This window comes from Sus scrofa, chromosome 13, assembly GCF_054392235.1.
Source record: "Sus scrofa isolate SSC_HxYL_T2T_F1_AM1 chromosome 13, Sscrofa_HxYL_maternal_Yorkshire_Landrace_v2.0, whole genome shotgun sequence".
NCBI lineage: Eukaryota > Metazoa > Chordata > Mammalia > Artiodactyla > Suidae > Sus > Sus scrofa.
This window is the reverse complement of record NC_139395.1, coordinates 78,516,165-78,539,056: the sequence shown is the minus strand read 5'-3', so window position 1 is coordinate 78,539,056 and position 22,892 is coordinate 78,516,165. Positions and strand designations below refer to the sequence as shown.

The window sequence follows — 22,892 nt, the reverse complement described above, 5'->3', positions numbered from 1 at the left end:
GAGCTAACTACCAGGAAGATGGGTGGATTCAGAGACAGCATGTAGGATACACGTGAAGGAGAGGGATACAGGACTAGCAGGCTGGTAATGACGGCAGTGCAATAATACAGCTGGGTGTAATAATGTCCTGGACCCTTCAAATTTACCCTTAATAAAATATTTTGACCTTCAAGTTAAATGCTATTTTAAACTATAAGACAAGTATTTTAAAAACCTACACAGCTCTTTCACATCAGCAGAGGTGTAAATTGGCACTACCTCTTTGGAAGACAATATTCACTTTTAAGAAGGAACACATCTTTGTTCTGGAAACTTCTTATCCAGCAATGTATGCTTTAAATACTTATAAAAATAATACAGTTGTACATTACATATGTTTGTATTATGTTAATATGTAGTCATATGTTGTAAATATGTAAAATATAAAATATGTGAATATTAATATATATATGCATACAGATTTGTAGGAGATTTTATTGCAATATAATTTATAATTAAAAAAATCTATAATCAGACTTGAATGTCAATCAGTAAGGGAGCAGTTAGATAAATCATAGCAAATATACAAAATGAACTTTTGCATGGCTATTGAAAAGACTGAATACAGCTATAGGTAATGACAGTCAGAGACCTCCATGATAAAATAGTGAGTAAAGGCAAGCAGGGAGTAGAACAATATAATGCATAGTGTTCTTCCATTTGTCTAAAAACACACAGACTGTCTCTAGAAGAATTTTTAAGAAACAGGTCATTACCTATTGCATCTAGAGAGAGCTTATTAAAAAAAAGATTCTAACTTCTTTAATCTAGATTTTTTCAAATGGTTTTTGATTTTTTTTTAAACAGGTGTGTTTATTTTACTGCTTATTCTAAAAAAAAATAAGGATTCTGGACCAAAGTGTCAGTGGTCAGAAAAGGAAACAGGGCATATTTGTATACTAAAAGCACTTCAAAGGTTAGCTCTGCATGGCTTGGCCAAGAGTACAAGGGATGAGCTAAAAAGAAAATCAAGATTGCAATCAGATTTTTGACTCCAAGGCAGATTAAGGTAACAAAAGAGAGAGGAAAAAATGGATTGGAGAATATAGAGATATGACAAGTTTGGTTTTGAACGTAGTGAGTCCAAAGCAGGAACAATATAGCCAGAATTATAAGACATTTTTCTTTTACATTAAGAAGAGCCACTCTTTAGATAAAAGTCTGTTACATTTGGATATATTTTTAAAATAAAAGAACCTTTGAAAGGTCCAGTGGTTTTCTCTTTTTACAAGTAATTGAATACATTTATTTAGCTAACAGGGGGGAAACATGACAGCAGCATGCTGCTCTTCCACGGTTTGCTCTAACTACTTCTGCGAGGTAGAAAGCGTGTACAGACTCTGCCGCTATGTAATTATTGATTTGATTCTGTGCTATCTTTTCCCCTTTCTCTGCTAGTATCCTGATCTTTCTGTCTCCTAAATTGCAACATGCATATTAATGAATTTCACCCATCAGCCTTACTTTATATCCTCATCGTTGGCAAAAATCACGACGGCCCTGGAGTTGGGGGTGTCCAGGAGCTGTTTGATAATTCTATCAAAGTCAATGGTCCTGTCTTTGCGCTCTTGGGGGATTCTCACGGACTGGGCAATGCAGAGCCCACCTGTTTAAGAAAAGAAAGCAGAGTGTCAATTAAGTTCCCACAGAGATATTAAACGAACCAGGAAAAGTAGATGGGGAGGAGGAAATTGTGAATTCTGAGGGCATAAGCACTTCCCTGGTGATATTGCTGAATGGGGACATCCTAGGACCTTTGAGTCCTGAGCTGTTAATACTTGGTGCACCTTCCATGGTGTGGTGCAGCCTCATTCTCTTTGCAATGCACTTGTTTTTTTCTTTCTTTTTTTTCTTATTGTTGTTGTTGTTGTTGTTTTTAATTACTCAAATGAATTTATGCAATGCACTTGTAAATGGTTAGTTATGCCCAGGAATACCAATGATACTGACTCTGAGGAGATAGGTTTAGGTAGACATATTGGTGGGAGGTCTTTAAAATGAATGTAATTAACTATAAGAAAACCACAATCAGTTGACCACAATAAAACATGTATTTGAACAGGTAATGCTCCTGTCAATTTCTATTTTTATCTGGTGTTTGCATTCTCAGAATTTTTCCTCTTTATTATTCCCATCTCATCTTATAAAGTTCACAGTCAATGGAATAAATATAAAAATAAAACAAAAACAAGATTGACTATCATAAATCTCAGTAATAAAGTTTTATTGACCACATACTATTTGCCCAACCCACAAATGTGTGTTTTATGTCTGTTACCTGATCTTAAAAATCTTTAAAGTAGTTAGGATCACCCATTTCATGTTAGAAGAAAAGGAGATGAGCGAGATAAATAGATGTGCTTACACCAGACTTCTTAGAACTGTTATGGTATTAATTGTCTTATGAATTTCAAGACAAGGAAAAATGCAACACTTTACTAAGTAAGATATACCACTCCAACTCTTGCTTAGTAGCAGCTCCTAGATCTAGTCATTTATAAAACACGCCTTAATAAAGGCTGGCATAGGCAAAAGAGGTAGAAAGGATAATTGCAGGAAAGGCCCCAAAGGCCCTCCAGGGGGTTGAGGACCCAGGGGAAGACAAAAGGAAAACTTTGATCCATTTGTAATGTGGAAGTACCCATAATTAGCAAACTTACATTCAGAGCATGGACAACTGGGTGAATGCTCCTAGGCTTCCTTAACATAGAAAAATATAAACTATAATCCAAAAGTGAGGCTTAATTATACTTTAATGTCAATTAGTGTTAGCTCTCTATAAGTGGCTCTCAATAGCATGCTTTAGTGTGCTTGAAATCATCAATGGCCCTTCTATAAAAAGTATAGCAATCCAGCAACCCTATAAACTAACTTGACCTAATTGACATTTATAGAATAATTCTCAGGACAACAAAAGAGTACACATTCTTTTCAAGTGAAAATGGAACATTCATTAAGCTAGACTATCTTCTGGGTCATAAAAGAGAAAAATAGATAAATAGAACAGCATTATGATCTCCAAACATAGCAGAATCAAACTAGAGATTAACAACAGAAAATTAATAGGAAAATAAATATCTGAACACCTAGAGATTAAACAATACACTTCTAAATAACTCATGGGTCAAAGAGGAAGTTCCAAGGGAAATTTTAAAATACTTCTAACTGGATGAAAAAGAAACTGCAGTATCTCAAAATGTATAGCTTACAGCTAAACTGACATTTACAGGGAAATAGATATCATAAAATGCTTATGTGAGAAAAGAAGAAACATCCAAAATCAGCAAACCTAAGCATCCACTTTAAGAAATAAGGAAAAGAAGAGCTAAATAAACTCCAGCTTAATAACACCAGAAAGAAATATATGATGAAAGAGCAAAAAAAAATGAAACTTAAAAAGATCAATAAAATTGATTAATCTCTAGCTGAGGATGACCACAAAGAAAGGTCACAAATAACCCTGTCAGATTGAGACAGGGGGTAACTATACTGATACATGAATAGCAAAAGGAATTAAGGGAGTAATATTTTTAAAAAATTATGCCAATACATCCAACATCTTAAGTAAAATGGACAAATTCCTTGAAAGATACAAACTGCCAAAACTAAACGAAGACTAAATAATCTGAATGGTCCTATGTGTATTTAAGGTAACAAATTCACAGTGTAAAAACAAACAAAAACCTTCAAAAAGGAAATAAACAGGCTCAGATGTTTGCACTGATAAATTCTACTACCTAGTTAAGGAAGAATTAAAGTACAATGTGCACGATCTCTTCCAAAAAATAGGAAAGAGAAAATAATTCATTTCACAGGTCAGCATCACCCTAATACCAAAATCAGATGAAGAAACTGAAAAAAAGAAAAATAAAGACCGATACCATTCATGAATATACTTGCAAAATTCTTTCAAAAATTACTACAAAAGAAATCAAGAAATATATAAAAAATGAATAATACATCACAATCAAGTGGATTTCACCCAAAGAATTCAAGACTGATTCATTATTTGAAAACAAATCATTACAATTCACCTGTTATTAGACTAAACAAGAATAAAAAAATATGACCATATTAATACATGCAGAAAAAGCACTTCAAAAAATTCAATATATATTCATGATGAAAATTGCAAACCAGGTTTACAAGAGACTTTCTTTAGCTTAAGAATAAGTGTCTACAAAAAGCTTAAAACAAGTAGCATACTTAATAGTAAAAAAGGACAATGGAATTTTGTCCTCTCTTAAAACTCCCTATTCAACACTGTACTGTATGTATGTGACCAAGCAAAAAGAAACAAAAAGCACTCATGTTGGAAAGAAAAAAAGATACCATTGCCTCTATTTGGAGAAGATATTATTTTCTACCTAGAAATCTCCCCCTCAAAAAAAAAAAAAAAACACCAAAAAACTCTTAGAACTAAAAAGTGAATTAAACATGCTTGTTCAATATAAACTTAATAAATAAAATCAATCATACGTTCATGAATCAGCAATGAGTAATTGGAATTTTAAATTAAATACATTGTTACTAACAATACCACCAAAAAAGTGTTTATTTATAAATCTAACAAAATACATACATTACCAAAAAATGTAATATCTATATTCTGAAAACTATAAAACATGCTGAATGGAATCATTTAAATTAAATTCTTCCCAGTTTTACCTATAGATTCAAGGCAATCTCAATCAAAATCTCAGTAAACTTTGTAAAAATATATATACCAACAGCCAACTCGAATATTTTAATTTTTTTATTTATAATGCTTTTTATTATTTCCATTATAGCTGGTTTACAGTGTCTGTCAGTTTTCTACTGTACAGCAAGATGACCCAGTTACACATACATGTATACATTCTTTTTTCTCCTATTATCATGCTCCATCACAAGCGACTAGACATAGTTCCCAGTGCTATGCAGCAGGATCTCACTGCTTATCCATTCCAAAGGCAATAGTTTGCATCTATTAACCCCAAATAACCAAACCATCCCACTCCCTCTCCCTTACCCTCATGTTCATTGCAGAACCATTCACAATAGACAAGACATGGAAACAACCTAAATGTCCATGTACAGATGATTGGATTAAGAAGATGTAAGATATATATATATATATATATATATATATATATATATATATACACACACACAATGGAATACTATTCTGCCATAACGAAGAACAAAATAATGCCATTTGCAGCAACATGGATGGGAATATATACTCTCATACTTAGTGAAGTAAGTCAGAAAGAGAAAGACAAATACCATATGATATCACTTATATCAGGAATCTAATATATGACACAAATGAACCTATCCACAGAAAAGAAAATCATGGACATGGAGCTAACTCTAATATTTATCTAGAAAGGCAAAGGAACAAGTATAGTCAAAAGAACTCTGGAAAATAACTAAGTCAGAGAAATCAGAATACCCAAGGTCAAGACTTACTATACAGCTGCCATAATCAAACAGAAAACAGGTCCATAAATGGATTGATACAAACATAGTCAACTAATTGTTGACAAAGGTGCAGAGGCAATAAATAGAGAAATGATGGCCTTTTTAATAAATGATGCTGAGACCACTGAACATGCCAAGGCCAAAATAGTAAATCTTAACATATACCTCATACAAAAATGGTAAAATCTACTTAAAAATTAATTCCAAATGAATGACAGGCCTAAGTATAAAATGTGAAACCAGAAAAACTTTAGAAGAAAATAGGAAATCAGTATGACCTTAGGTTTGACAATTAGTTTTGGATATGACAACAAAAGCACAATTCATAAAGAAAAAAAAATGATAAATGGGATTTTATGAAAATTTAAAATGTCTGTTCTATAAAAGAATCAAATAAATGAAAATGTAAGCCAAAAACTGGGAGAAAAACATATATTCAATAAAAGACTTGTATCCAGAATACATGAATTCTTTAACTCAAAATTAAAAAAAAAAAAAAAAACTCAAAATGAGCAAAATTTCTGATTAGACTCATTTTAAAAATCTAGAGATGGCAGATAAGTACATAAAAATGCTCCATATCAGTCATAAGGAAAATGCTAACTAAAACCACAATATATGCCTATTACTATATACCTATTAAAATAGATTTTTTAAAAATAATACCCTCTACTAGCCCAGGAACTTACATATGCCACAAGAGCAGCCCTAAAAAGCCAATGATGATGATGATGATGATGATAAATAAAAATAACAATACCAAATGCTGGAGAAGATTCAGAGCAACAGAAATGCTCATTCATTGCTGATGAAAATGTACCAAGATAAAACCCATTTGGAAAACAGTTTGGTATTTCCAAAATGTTAAATAAAAAGTTAACATATTGTTTATCCAAGTGAAATGAAAAGTTATGCTCAAAAAATCTGCTCACCAATGAGTTTATGGCAGCTTCATTCGTAATTGGTAAAACTGGAAACAGCTAAGACATCTGTAAATAGGTGAATGGATAAACAAACTCACCATAGTACATCCATGCAATAGTATACTGCTCGGCACCAAAAAGGAATCAGTGATTCACAGAAGAACATACATGAATCTTAAATGAATTTTGCTAAATGAAAAAGTCAAACCAAAAAGACCACATATTGTATAATTCCATTCATATGATATTCTAGATAAGAAGCATAACCATAGGACTGGAAAGATCAGTGGATGCCAGGGATGAGGAGAGAGAGAAGGGGGTGACTGCAAGGAATGGCCCAAGGGAATTGGAGGCAGTGGAAATGTTCTGTGTCATACTGTGATGACAGATTCATGACTCCACACACTTGCCAAAACCTTAAGAACAACACATTACAGTAACTAGGCTTTGCTGTATGCAAATTTAAATTAATCAACCAGTATATCAGGGGATCTTAAAATGGAATGTGGACTGTGACAAAGGAATTGAAATGAATTAGGAATGTATCAGGGAAGTTCACTGAAAGGGATGAAGAGAAAAGGAGTTATCCTAAGTAACTTTAAAAAACAGCACATAACTAGAAACTAATGATAAAGACAAAAAGAAGCATATAAAAAAGGAACTCTGATTTGCAAATATTTCACAAGGATATATAGTTAACGATATTGAAACTAATTTTCGCATTCAAATTAAACAAAACAAGAAATAAATTGTAGATAACAGGAGACAAGTTTCTCAGAGTTAAAGAAATTATGTACAAACAAGAGAGTATGGCTAGAATGAACCATGTGGTATGAGATAGAGTCAAATGTATCAGCAGAAATTCATGATTGAGAGAGAGAGATGCATACATGCACTAGTGTATATACAAACACACATATGTAGCCTGCCCTAATACTATCCACTGAGAGAGCCTAAAAGTAATGACACCCCATAGCAACAAGCATACATAGTGCCCAAATCTTCGTCTTGAAATACCGCTTTTCGACAAACTGAACCAGATCTATTTGGGACATGTGTGATTCTGAAGTTGAGGCCAAGTACATACAAGATGAAGCTGGACCAGCCTGTAATGTCAGGAAGCAAGTTGTCCACAAAGTAAAAAAAAAATATATATATATATATATTTGGGGAGGAATATATATGTGTGTGTGTGGATAAAAATGCATACATATGCATTTAGATATATATATATAACAATACTTATATATATATATATATGCATGTAAAATACATACAAAAACATGTATTTTATATACATATAGTTGGGGAGGAATATATATATATGTAAATATATATATGTATATATGTGTGTGTGTATTTTATATACATAGTTGGGGAGGAATATGTATATAAATGAATATACATATATGTATAATACATACAAAAATTCATAAAAATATATATATGTGTATATATTTAGGCAGGGAGAAAGGACATGTCACAAGGACATAGAAGCCAACCTAAATGAATTCCCAATGGACAAAGTTAGATGAGTAATAACAAAAGAAATAATGATGGTATTGAATGACTAAGCAAATAATACAATACATGCTCATGAATCAATACTGAAGAAAATAAATGACCAAGTCAATAAAAACTAAGAAAGAATGAATGAACATTCCTCACAAAAATAATTCTAACTAATAATATCAAAGGAAAAAGGGAAATGGAATATGGTCATTAGAACACTATAGGAAAACTGCCCCATGCCAGGTCCACTGAGGAGTGCTAAAATTAGTGTGGGAAACTACAAGGAGACACTGAACATTTATAAAGCCTAAAATAATATTGCCCCAAATATTTACCAGATATTCTTGTGGCTTAAACATAAGCTTACAACTTCTTTGATATTCTTCTTTGAAGAGGTGGAGATTAAATTTTTGCCCTTGAGTGTAGTCAGGATTTAGTGCCTCACTTCTTAAGAATATGGAAAAGGAAAAAGAATAACTTAACAGTGGAGAAACTAACTGTACCACAAAGTTAACATCACTTAGCACTGTATAAGTTACATTTTTTATTGTTTCTAAGGGATTTTTTTATTTTATTTTTTATTATAGATGATTTAAAACATTCTGTCAATTTCTGCTGTACAGACAAGTGACCCAGTCACTCATATATATACACACACACACATATATAAAATATATGTATGTATTATATATATATACACACACACATATACATATATACACATATACACACATTCTTTTTTTCATATTATCATCCATCATGTTCCATCACAAGTGACTATAGTTCCCTGTGCTATACAGCAGGATCTAATTGCTTATCCATTCCAAATGCAATAGTTTTCATCTACTAACCCCAAACTCACAGTCCATCCCACTCCCTCCCCCTTAAATGTGCTCCCTGATATGATGGGATTGATAAGGTCACCCCATTTGTATTTTATTCACCCCCAAACCCATGACGTTCATCATCATCTATTCATGGGAAAACATCAGAAAAATCCAACTTGAGGGACATTCTACAAAAGACTAGGACAGAAAAACAAAAGGTATTTATGTAAAAACTGGTGACATCTGAATAAAGTTTGTAGTTATTTTTATACTGTTAATATCTCCATTTTGATAAATGCACACTAGTTTTTTAAAGTATTAACATTTGGGCAAACTGGGGGCGGGTATATGGGAATTCATCTTTGTAACTCTGGTAAATCTAAAATTATTTCAAAGTAAAATTTTAAAAAATATGTATGTGTGTATGTTTATCAATCTACCTATCTATCTATCTACCTATCTACCTAATCTACTTTAACCTACCCACCTGGCCAGTCTCATCTCCAGTGAATTCTTATTTATTAAGTCAAGGAATAGGTCCAGGAATATGAATTTTTAACAAGAGGTTTAGGTGAGTGATTCTCATGCATTGGTTCACCTGGAGGATTTGTTTGTTTTTTTGTTTGCTTGATTTTTAGGACTGTATGCATGGCATATGAAAGTTTCCAGGCTGGGATCAAATCAGAGCTACAGCTGCTGGCCTATGCCACAGCCACAGCCACTCAGGATCCAAGCTCTGTCTCCAACTTATGCCACCACTACAGAAACTCCCCTGGAGGACTTGTTTAAAAACACTCATTTTGGGTTCCTACTTCCAGAGACTCTCATTCAGTAGGTTTGGGTAAAGCCTGTGAATTTGCATGTCTAACAAGTTCCCAGGTGATGCTGCTACTGCAGGTCAGGGAACCAGATTTTGAGATCACTGTCCTAGGTGATACTACTACAGGTGGCCAGGAGAGAAGATTTTGAGAAATATTAGCTTGGGTATCTCCAAACTGTCTGTAACCAGTTTAGGTAGAAGTAGAATTTATGCATGGATATTTTAACAAACATTTTTTAGGGAGTTCTAAGGATGGTGACATAGGGAGAAGGAAGGAAGGGATGGTTTGTTTCAAGGTTTACAGTGATGTGTGGAGAGAGTACAACAGGAGAAATTTCCCTTGTTAATAGTGACTAGAGTCTCAAAACCGTAATGCCTCCAAGTCTGGAAAACATCGTGGAGTACAGAGGGAAGAAACCATCTGCAAACTGTTCTGGGAGAAGAAATGGCTGCTCTACCACCTTCTCGGCAGGAGAAAGGGAATAATTCTGGATGGAAACCCAGCTTCCCATCAGGATTCAATTAAAGCTGAGTGATTAAGCAAATGAGAGTGAACTCCATTTGGCGACATGATTAGTGGAGGGGCGGTCTGTGCTTGCGGATTTAGGGCTCAGCCAGCACACAACGGGGGAACTGAAGCACAGTTTTGTGATTGCCGAATTGAGACGCACATCCTCTCTTAGAGACAGCTGCCCACAGGTGAGCAAAATCAAACAACTCTACAGAAGAGAGAAATGGGCCATTAACATGGTAATATAATGAACATGTTCATAAAGCCAAATATTGGAAGGAAAGAAGATTGAAAATTAAAAGAGGGGAGACTAACATGCTGTTTTGATCTTTCTCCCTGGAAGTCTTGAGTGGTACTTGCTGGAAAGACAATCATTTCGTTTGTCTCAGATCCATAAGAGAATGAGGCAGGTGGAAAAATGTATATGGCACATGAATTATTTGACCAAGCATTCCATTTAGACCAAGCATGTCGTGCAAGAAACAATTCATTGTGAGAAAATAATCCAGGTCTTATGTGTCTGTCAGCAAGGAAATGAAGTGGTCCACACATATGAACTTACATACCCCTGGGGTTTGGATATCAGTTAGCTTATTTCTCAATAATAGTGACAACCCAGCACAATACACTCTCTTCTGACACCTCAAGTTACGGCCTTACTGATTTCAAACTTTATATGGTGTTCTAGCTTAGTCCCTCACAGTGGATTCAGGATGCTCTCTGTTACACATCTGATGTTATTTAGGTACCACAGTTTATGAGCACCCTATAGCTGAGAAAACATTGGTTCAACACCTGACACCTCAAGTTACAGCCTTACTGATTTCAAACTTTATATGGTGTTCTAGCTTAGTCCCTCACAGTGGATTCAGGATGCTCTCTGTTACACATCTGATGTTATTTAGGTACCACAGTTTATGAGCACCCTATAGCTGAGAAAACATTGGTTCAACACCACGAGCCCAGGAATTTAACTTTTGAGGGACATTTTATATGAGTGTGAATGCAAACTGGAGTTTGACAGTGCCAGTTGGCATTGCAATTGTGAATTAATTTACATTTATACAGGACACAGATATGTAGGGAAACTTGGACAGCATCATCATAAATGTTGCAAAGAAGAGGCATGTCACAGACAGGACACCTCCATTTGTGTAGTCAGCTTTGACTGAAAAAGCTGCCTGTCAGTGGCTTAAGGACGTACAAGCCACTGAGGTAATGAAAAGAATTGCAGAGTGCCAGAAATCAATCTGCTTCTTGATTTAAAGCTGAAAACCTGTTCATTTTCTGTCTGCCTGTGGTACCTAGCAATCTATAACTGCAAGAGACTCTTCAGGAGTTAGGCCACAGATTGTTTCCATTAAAAAGACTTTTCTCTCCCAAATGATTATGGATCCTTTTCCATGTAATAAGCAGAAGCAATGGGAGAGCATTTAACATGTGCAGCTCAATCCTGTCAGAGCTTATACAGGATACAGTTCCACTGAAGATCTGGTCTGTTATTTATTTAGCTATGCCAATTAAATTGAGCAAATATTTGTTGAGACCCTATTATATGAAAGGATTTCTAGGATTGTGCTTGGGTGTGCGGAGGAATATATGAAAGCAGTATAAGGAAGCTTAGAAATGAACCTTGTCCCATTATTCATTACAAATGGAAAAACTTAGGTCCAAAGAGTTTAATAATGATGATGTTAATCATGGTGGTAGACTGGCACTCACTGAGTTCTGTGTGTCAGATACCATGTGAAGTGCTATATATCATATGCAATGGCCATACAACCTTACAAGGCTGATTTGATAACCTGTTTGGACAGATGGAAATGGAGGCACTCTGAAGAAACTAGCCCCAAATCATGAAATTAATGGCAAAGGAGTACCAGGACTTTTGTTTTTCAAAATATACCTCACAAGTTACAGGGAGAGGATGGCAAATGTCATACAAGCAGAAAAAGATGTACACTAAAGGCATTATGGAAGAAAAGAGTCTCAGATGTGACTTTTCACATATGTACAGGGGTTCTGTGGAAGAATACTTAATGAAGGGAAGACAGAAGTCATTATGGATACAATGTCCTAACCCTCCCCTTCCATCTCAGCTAATAGATTCCTGATATTTCTCAGGATGGTAGGATGTCCAGTACCAAGCAACAGCTGATTACAGATCATAGACCAAGGAGACAACTCTGCTTCTGAATCTCCCAGTCTCCTTTCAAAGTAGACAGGACCATGTTACTTACCAAACTGGTCAAGGTTGCTAGAGGCAGTTCTTAAAAACACTCACTCCTTTTGGAAAGGAGACAGAGAGAGAGAAAGAAAGATCCCGGCATCCCTCCTCCTCCAGTCTTGTAGATGTTAGATTCAGAGCCATTATTTCCTCTTGACAACATCCAACCACAAGGAAAATGATGAAGACCAACACAAATGTTGAAAATTATGAATTCCTGACAGTGTAAAATAGCCAAAGAAAAGTACAAAGCACAAGAAAGCCTAGGAATCACAACTGTGGTGATGAGAGATGCTGGGGAAAAGGGACCAATTGGCAGTTGCATGACTTTGTGGGAAAGAGAGTTGAGGAAGGAGAAGAGAAAAAGTGGAAGGCACTAAGTAGCCACATGGAAATGAGAAATGGTACCCAGGGTCAGAGATGGGATAAGCAAAGATTTTGGTGATGGAGACTTATTGGTTGGAAGTCTGGGAATTACATGTTCAGGGTTCTTGATTTGTCTTAGCCATTAACTGTTTGCATTATCTCTGACATATCCGTATTTCTTCCTAGATTGTGGGGAAAGAGGACAGAAAGGAGGAAGGCAAGGTTGGGGGGCAAGGGTACATGAACACTCAGAGAAAATGCTCAGCAACCCAAATGTCAAGAGCATTTAAGGGAGTTTGGAGAGAAGAACTTGTCTATTGCAAAGTGTAATAAAAGGCAGCTGTTAGACTGATGGGGTTGGAGTCAGATTACATGAGACTTTATGAGACAAACTATAAGGAAGTATATGTGCTTGAGTAATACCTTATTCTCTGTCCCTGCCAGTGAGCACTATATCTCTCATTGAGAGCAGAATTCACGTGCTATCTGCAAAGGCTAAAAAAAGGTTAATCCATCATATCTTTCAGCTTAGAAATGTCGAACTTCAAATCTCAGTTAAACATGTACAGCAAATTCAGGGGCATCATTTTACCGGATAAGAATGTGCACCTTAGTTTTGGAGACATTGAGATTTAAAGCAATCTTTAACAGAGCCATGCATATTCTAGCTGGTTTGATCTAAGACCCTAAGAAATCAAATCATACTTAGAATAACTCTCTCATTTTATTTGTTATTATTTTTCTTTTTTTGCTGCACCTATGGCAGATGGAAGTGCCCAGGCTAGGATTCGAATCAGAGCTGCACTTGCAGGCCTATGCCATAGCCACAGCAATGCCAAATCTGGGCCACATCTGAGATCAAAACCGCAGCTTGTGGCAACACTGGATCCTTAACCCACTGAGCAAGGACAGGGATTGAACCTGCATCCACATGGACATTATGTTGGGTTGTTAATCTGCTGAGCCATTACAGGAACTCTTAACCCTCTCAATTCAAAGATAGTAACAATGGTATGGAAAGGAAAGGTGACCAGCCAACTCAGAACTAATGCTCTGAAATTAACGTCTTATTTTTTTAATTTCTAACTTGAACCTCTTTTAGCTGGTGAGGTTATACTTTGAGTTACCCCCTTTGCTATTTTACATCCATGCATTCATGTATTCATTCATTAAAAAGAAAATTTACTAAGCACCTAGTATGTCTAAAATACTCTTTAAGATGCTAAAAGAAATCAACATAAAAGACAAATATCCTATTCATTTTCATGGGGAAATTTACTAGTAAGACAACATTTCTTCTTAATTCTCTTTCAAAATTGTGGTGGTCTCTGTGGATGCTCTGAGTTTAGTTTATAACCAAAATCCCAGTTCAAAACATCAAGTTATTCTCAACAGCTTGTATCTTGGCAGGTCGTGAGTGGCTTAATCAAGAATGTCTTCTGATTCAGGAAGCCTTTGGAAGGCAAGCTGTTCCTTTCCCTGAACAAGAACTAAGAAATTGGTTGATTTTTTTACAGTCACTGGTTTTCTCTGTGGCTTGAGCAGCCTCGGCAGTCGGAAGCAATTGTCACTTGTGTCAAAGGAGTGATTCTGTAAGGATGGGCCACTATGCATCCTTGGACAATAAAAAGGAGGTCAGCTCATAAATCTAAAACGCAACTGATATTTCCAAACCACTGTTTGCATTTAGTCATATCCTCACTTGAATGTGTGTGTGTGGGAGAATTGAGCAGGCCTATGTCATGATTCATTTTAAATCTTGAATGTTAGAGGATAATCATATATCATGTCAGTGTGGAATCCATCCATAGAATTCAAATTCTGTGGGAATTTAGGGTAGGCATATATATAAAAAGAAAACTATTTCATTACATTTCTAGGGCAGTGGCTCTAAAAACATGCTCTTACTTTTGTGAATTCTCTAGTAATCTGTGTGTGCATTATTTTCAGTACTACATTAGAGTACTTTGTAAAATAATCTCTGCACTATTAATTTTACCTCATAAATTAATAAATGATTTATGTCATTCTTCATTGGTTCTTTCATTAAAGTAATATATTTTCCCTACAATGACTCTTTTTATTGGTTTCAAAGCTTTTTTAATTTCTCCATTCTTATTTGAACACCACCAAGTTCTATAAGAGGTGAAAAAAGGTAGGGGCACTAGTTCATTTTATAGATGAGGGAACAGAAGCCTGGAAGTTAAATTGATTTGTCCAACAGTGCATAGCTAAAGACAGCACCAGGACAAAACTTGACAGCACCTGACCCTCAGCCCAGAGATATCTCCCACCAGTTCTCAGGAATTCTAATGGGACTTCGCCAACTCTTGCTTCTATAACATTTCTCTCAATGAATCAATAAATCATAAGAAATGGAATATTTGTAACTCCTATGACCTACTAGGCTATCATATTTTTCAAGATGTGGAACATTTTTGTTAACACCTTTATTATAGTATCTTTCCATTTAATGAATTGGTGCCAGAGATTTTTTAATTCAACCCCTCCACAAAAAAAAGAAAGTATATTTCTCTGTATATCCTTAGAGTGTGAAAATGATTGAGTCTTCATCCTGTCAACAGGAATAGGATCATTGAACTCAGATCTCAAGGCTCTACCTGCATGGTTGATGGAATGTTTAAAGACCAGAATTCATTTGTTAAAAAAAAAGAAAAACGAAGAAAGAAAGCACCACGTTTGTATGATTAGCACTTTCCATTTGGCTAAGGGTTTGTCATACTGGATATCAAAATTAGACTTCTCTCATATGATCGATTATCACTGAAATCATGACCTCTGCATGCTAAAAGAGGAATTAAACTAAACTTTTAGAATTCTGCTCTTTTTTCAGCATCTTTTTCTGCAGCTCTATTCTCATTTTCCCTTAGTGTCTCTGCTAAGATATATCAATACTTCAGCAAAATATTATTCCCTTAAGACTTGAAAGAATACACATATCAATAAAAGCCATTTTTAAAGATTCTGAGCATTTATCATTGTTAAAGGAAACTTGTTATATATTGATGTGTATGTCTTAAGCCAAAGAACTGGAAACAAATGAATCTTGCCTTTAATGAGTTTAGAAAGATGTCACCCTCACCATTTCTCACAGGCTTAGAGAAAATCCTTCCCCTCTCTCACTGAGGAGTGTATTTTAGTCTTTATGTTGGATAATGCTTCTTTAAGCACAAGAGATAAAGGAATATGCTGGATCACATCCAGCCTTCATCTATGTGACTAGAGCAGGTGGCTTTGCATAAATGCTTTCCATGTCCCAGGAGATGACTGAACTGTTAACAGTAGGGAATAAAGAGTTCATTGAGTTTTCCAAGGGCCTTGGATAGAATAAGATATGTGAGTGGATTCACCATCTTCCAATTTACTGGTATGGCCTTGGAGAAATCTTGTTCACACTCGTTCTCTATTATTTAGAGTATTCCCACAAGAAGTCATGCCACGAACCAGGTCATCAAATGTGGGAAATCAATGCCTCCTGAGTTCTTAGGTCACTTAAAAGTTTGAAGAATTTATTTCAGTAAGTCTTTCTGGAAAGGTTAGTGTATATTTGCAAATGATATAGGGGCTTACTGATAGGATTTTTTTTTTTTTGAAAATTGGCCTTATTCTCCTCCTCCCATGTTATCAACCATGGTGGCTAGACAGAGTGCAAGTCTTCTATCCAGGAATTGAAAAACAAATTCTTTTTTTTTGTCTTTTTTTGTCTATTAGGGCCACACCCACAGTGTATGGAAGTTCCTAGGCTAGAGATCTAATCAGAGCTACAGCTGCTAGCCTACAACACAGCCACAGCAGTGCTGGTTCCAAGTCACATCTGCAACCTATATCACAGCTCACAAGCAATGCCATATCCTCAACCCATGAGATGAGTAAGGCCAGGGATCAAACCCACATACTCATGGATATTATTCAAGTTTGTTAGCCACTGAGCCATGATAGGAACTCCTGGAAACAGAGTCTTCTAAACTATCTCCCAAGTTCTACTCAAAGGTGCACCAGATAAAGCTTAACTTCTGTTCTAAGAAGGGAGTGTGTGTAGTAAGCCAGGATGACATTTTTCCCAGGCATATTTACAAACAGACTTGTCTTTCATGACATATTTTTTGGGGGGATTTGGTAAGAGAAATGAAAGATTTCTTGCTCTTAAACTCATAGTATATAAAAAAGAGTCATAAAGTCACCTTTAATGATCTCAATATAAATGTGATCAACCATTTTCAAGTCTTGAAAGAAGAGAGGAAGGGATATACATGCAGATATCCTCAAAATCTAGAAAGATACATGAGTGATTGAATAAAATATGTTCAGTATTTAATGTTTTAGCTTAGGGGTCACAAAAAGAAGAATAAAAAAAAGAGAAGAGAGAGGATAAGACATCATATTCACCTTTGCCATTGCATATGCAAAGGGTTATTATTGAAATTGAATAAATGAAATAAAATTTAATGAGAAGTCTATGTTTCATGCATAAAAATAAAACCAATGCTGTGGAAGCAGCTGTATCTGCAATTCAATTGCTTCTGGTAAAGAGAGTTCCAGGTTAGTGTCAGAGCAACACCCACAAGGAAAAAAATGTGAGAGAACGAATTTTTCTACCCAGAGGGTAATAAGTCAGCAATCACACAAACCTCAGATTTATCAGTTGTCCCAACAATGCCAAGTTACATGCTGAAATGTGATTATACAAAAGGCAATCAACCAGATGTTAAAAGTTTAAGACAAAATATTAAGAACATGCATGTAATCTTGTAACAATGAATATAGTTTTAATTTAGGTTGAATCACCTTTGTAATTAGGTGAGCTCTGAGTGTTAAGCTAGCCCTGGCAAATTTTATTTTCTAGAGGGGAAGGTACACTTTTTGAATCATTCAGATACTTTAATTAGAGGCTAGGATCAGATGTGGATTGCTACCTTTTTGAGAGTGTTGTGAATTAGAAGAACCAAAGGAATATGTAAAATCAGTCATATGTGAAAAGATTTTCTATATTCATATACGGCATGGGTTCAACTCACATTACCTGCTAATGAAACCAGATAGACTTAAGCTCCAAGTGCTGTATCCACACTAAAATCACCCTTGGATTTCAGGAATTACTCTAAGAGGCAAATGGGAAGAAGAAAATTCCATAAGAAAAGATGGTAAGAAGAAGGGTGACAATACAATAAAAAATAAATAAGAATCCTTTTTTTAGACGGGATTAAGATGGTGGAATAGAGGGACTGGAGCTCAACTAATCACTTAAAAACAACAAAATTCACAACAAAAGACTGAGCATTCTTCACCCAAATGGACTGGAAACCTTAAAAAAGTTATCCTACTCCAGAAGAAAAAGAGGAAGACACATCAAGAGGTAGGAGGGGTGATTTCGTAGTATAAACAACCCCATACCTCCACAGTTGGAAAAGCTCCACAGACTGGAAACTAACTGGTTCAGAGAGACTCACTTAAAGGAGTGAGAGATCTGAGACCCACATCAAAATCTCACATATGGGGATCTGGCACTGAGAGAAAAAAACCCTAGAGCATCTGGCATTGAAGGCCAGCAGGGCTTGTGCACAGGAACTCCATGGGACTGGGGGAAATGGCAGCCCCATTCTTAAAAGGCATACACATAATTTCGTGTGCACTGGGTCCCAGGGCAAAGCAAAGTCTCCATGGGAAACTGGGTAAAACCTGACTGCCGTTCTTGGAGGACATCCTGGGAAAACAGGGGCAAATGTGGCTTGTTATGAGAGAAGAGCATTGAAAGCAAAGATCTAGGGAATATTCAGCAGACATGACTTTCCCTGGAGGCGGCCATTTGGGGAAAATCTGGCCCCACCCATCAGTCAGCTACTGAGAAGCCCCAGGGCAAACAACAACCCAGGTGGGATCACAGATCCACCACTCAGTAGACAGGCTACCTAAAGAACCTTCAGGCACACAGCTGCCTCTAATCCCATCCAAAGACTAAGCCCCATCCACCAGAGGGATTAGAATCAGTTCCACCTACCAGTGGGCAAGCATCAGCCTCTCCCATCAGGAAGCCTACAGCAAGCCCCCATACCAAACTGAGCCACAGCAGGGCAGACACCAGAAGTAAGAGAGGCTACAACTCTATTATCTGTAAAAAGGTCACCACACCAAAAACCTATAAAATTGAAAAGACAGAGAACTATAACTCAGATGAGGGAGAAAGGAAAAACCCCAGAAAATCAGCTAAGTGATGAGGAGATTCTCAGCCTCCAGGAAAAAGACTTTAGACTGTTGATGCTGAAGATGATCCAAACATTGGAAATAAACTGGAGGCAAAGATGGCTAATTTACAGGAATCACTGACCAAAGAGACCCAAGATAGAAAACTTAAACAAGAAGAGATGCAAAATACAATAACTGAAATAAAATATTCACTAGAAGCAGCTAACAGCAGAATACAGGAGGCAGAAGAACGAATAAGTGAGGTGGAGGACAGATTAGTGGACCAGATGAGAAGAAGAAAAGAGAAAAAAGACTAAAAAGGAATGAAGAGAATCTCAGAGAACTCTGGGACAATGTTAAATGCACCAACATCCGTATTATAGGGGTGCCAGAAGGAGAAGAGAGAGAGAAGGAGACAGAAAAAATATTCCAAGAAATAATAGCTGAAAATTTCCCTAATATGGGGAAACAATCACTCACTCAAATCCAGGAAGCACAACAAGTACCATATAAAATGAACCCAAGGAGGAATACCCTGAGACACATAATAATCAAAATGACCAGAATTAAAAACAAAGAGAAAATTTTGAAAGCAGCTATGGAAAAGGAACAAATAACATAGAAGGGAAGCCTAATAAGGTTATTGGCAGATTTCTCAACAGAAACTCTGCAGGCCAGAAGGGAGTGGCATGACATACTTAATATGATGAAAGGAAAAAACCTCCTCCAACCAAGATTACTTTACCCAGCAAGGCTCTCATTCAGATTTGAAGGAGACATCAAAACCTTCACAGAAAAGCAAAAGCTAAGAGAATTCAGCAACACTAAACCAGCCTTACAACAAATATTAAAGGAACTTCTCTAGGCAGAAAAGACCAAGAGAAGAAGGAAAGGAAAAGAGCAGCAAAAACTAATCCAAAGTAACTAATAAAATGGCAATAAGAATATACATATCAATAATTACCTTAAATGTTAACGAACTAAATGCCCCAACCAAAAGACATAGACTGGCTGAATGGATACAAAAACAAGATCCATATATATGCTGTCTTCATGAGAACCACTTCACTTCTAGGGACACATACAAATCCAAAGTGAGAGGATGGAAGAAAATATTTCACGCAAACGGGGATCAAAAGAAAGCTGGAGTAGCAATACTCCTATCAGACAAAATAGACTTTAAAATGAAGAATATTTTAAGGGACAAAGAAGGACATTACATAATGATCAAAGGATCAATCCAAGAAGAAGATATAACAATTTTAAATATCTATGCACCCAACATAGGTTCACCATAATATATAAGGCAACTGCTAACAACCTTAAAAGGACAAATCAACAATAACACAATCAGAGTCAGGGACTTTAACACCCCACTTACAGCAATGGACAGATCATCCAGACAGAAAATCAATAGGGAAACACAGGCCTTGAATGGTGCATTCAACCAGATGGACTTCAAAGATATTTACAGGACATTCCATCCAAAAGCAACAGAATACACATTCTTCTCAAGTGCACGTGGAACATTCTCTAAGACTGATCACATGCTGGGCTAAAAATCCAACCTCAGTAACTTTAAGAAAATCGAAATCATATCAAGCATCTTTTCTGACCACAACGCTATACGACTGGAAATCTACAATAAGAAAAAATATGCAAAAAAACACAAACACGTGGAGACTCAACAACAGGCTAATAAACAACCAATGGATCACTGAAGAAATCAGAGGGGAAATTAAAAATACCTAGCAGCAAATGACAATGAGGATACGACACTCCAAAACCTATGGGATGCAACTAAAGCCATTCCAAGAGGAAAGTTTATAGCAATACAAGCCCACCTCAGGAAACAAAAAGTCCAAACAAACAAGCTAACTTTACATCTAAAACAGCTCGAGAGAGAAGAATAGACAAGACCTAAACTGAGTAGAAGGAAAGACATCGTAAAGATCAGAGCAGAAATCAATGAAATAGAAATGACGAAAACCATAGAAAAGATCAATGAAACAAAAAGCTGGTTCTTTGAAAAGATCAACAACATTGATAAACCCCTAGCCAGACTTATCAAGCAAAAAAGAGAGAGGACTCAAATCAATAGAATTAGAAATGAAAATGGAGAAGTAACAACGGACTTCACAGAAATACAAAGGATCACAAGAGACTGCTGTATGCAACTACACGCCAATAAAAAGGAAAACCTAGAAGACATGGACAAATTCTTAGAAAAGTACAATCTTCCAAGACTAAACCAAGACGAAGTAGAAAAGATGAACTGAAACTGAACCTGTGATTAAGAAACTTCCCACAAACAAAACTCCAGGACCAGATGGCTTCACAGGTGAATTCTATCAAACATTTAGAGAGGACCTAATGCCTATCCTTCTGAAACTATTTCAAAAAATTGCAGAGGAAGGGATACTCCCAAACTCATTCTATGAGGCCACCATCACCCTGATACCAAAACCAGACGAAGATACCTCAAATAAAGAAAACTACAGGCCAATTTCACTGATGAACATCAATGCAAAAATCCTGAACAAAATCCTAGCAAACCCCATCCGACGATACATTAGAAGGATTGTACATCGTGATCAAGTGGGATTTATCCCAGGGATGCAAGGGTTCTTCAACATCCGCAAATGCATCAGTGTGACACACCACATTAACAAACTGAAGAATAAAAACCGTATGATCCTCTCAATAGATGCAGAAAAAGCCTTTGACAAAATCCAACACCCATTTCTGATAAAAACCCTTCAGAAAGTGGGCATAGCGGGAACCTACCTCAACATGACAGAGGCCATATATGACAAACCCACAGCGAACATCCTTCTCAATGGTGAAAAGCTGAAAGAATGCCCACTGAGATCAGGAACAAGACAAGGATGTCTGCTCTCACCACTACACTTCAACATAGTTCTGGAAGTCCTAGCCACTGCAATCAGAGAAGTAAAAGAAAGAAAAGGAATCCAGATTGGAAAGGAAGAAGTAGAACTATCACTATTTGCAGATGACATGACACTCTACCTAGATAATCCTAAAGAATCTACCACAAAACGGTTTAGAGCTCATCCATGAATTTGGCAAAGCCGCAGGATACCATATTAATACACAGAAATCGATGGCATTTCTATACACCAACAATGAAAGAGCAGAAAAAGAAATTAGGCAAGCAATCCCATTTACCACTGCATCCAAAAGAATAAAATACCTAGGAGTAAACCTACCTAAAGAGACAAAAGACCTGTTCTCTGAAAACTGTAAGACACTGATGAAAGAAATCAAAGATGACACAAACAGATGGAAAGATAGACCATGCTCATGGATTGGAAGAGACAATATCATCAAAATGACTATACTACCTAAAGCAATACACAGATTCAATGCAATCCCTATCAAATTACCAAGGACATTTTTCACAGAACTCAAACAAAATACTTTAAAGTTTGTGTGGAAGCCCAAAAGACCCAGACTAGCCAAAGACATCCTGAAAAAGAAAAATGGAGCTGGAGGAATCAGGCCCCTGGACTTCAGACTATACTACAAAGCAACAATCCTCAAAACCACACAGTAATGGCACATAGACAGAAATATAGATCAGTGGAACAAGATAGGAAGGCCAGAATTAAAACCACACACCTACAGTCAACTCATCTATGACAAAGCAGGCAAGGATATACAATGGAGAAAGGACAGCTTGTTCAATAAGTGGTGCTGGGAAAACTGGACAGCCACAGGGAAAAGAATGAAATCAGAACACTCCCTAACACCATACACAAAAACAAACTCCAAATGGATTAAAGACCTAGATATAAGACCAGACACTACAAACTCTCAGAGGAAAACCTAGGCCAAACACTCTCTGACATAAATGACAGCACCATCTCCTCAGATCCACATCTTAGAGTATTGACCATAAAAACAAAAATAAACAAATGGGACCTAATCAAACTTAAAAGATTCTGCACAGCAAAGGAAACCCTAAGCAACACACAAA

General features: G+C 36.2%; 1 protein-coding gene across 21 annotated transcripts in view; it reads right to left on the bottom strand.

Moving 5' to 3' along the window:
* GRM7 (glutamate metabotropic receptor 7) overlaps nt 1–22,892 on the bottom strand; it is an 894,437-nt gene that overhangs the window by 433,945 nt on the left and 437,600 nt on the right. For all 21 annotated transcript variants that reach the window (XR_014823664.1, XR_014823663.1, XR_014823654.1 and 18 more), the window contains exon 3: nt 1,504–1,645. Coding sequence is in view for 5 of the 21 variants with exons in the window: in XM_021071050.2 (XP_020926709.1) it covers nt 1,504–1,645 (142 nt within the window). In the remaining 16 variants the exon portion in view is untranslated. The remainder of the gene's footprint in view (nt 1–1,503; nt 1,646–22,892) is intronic.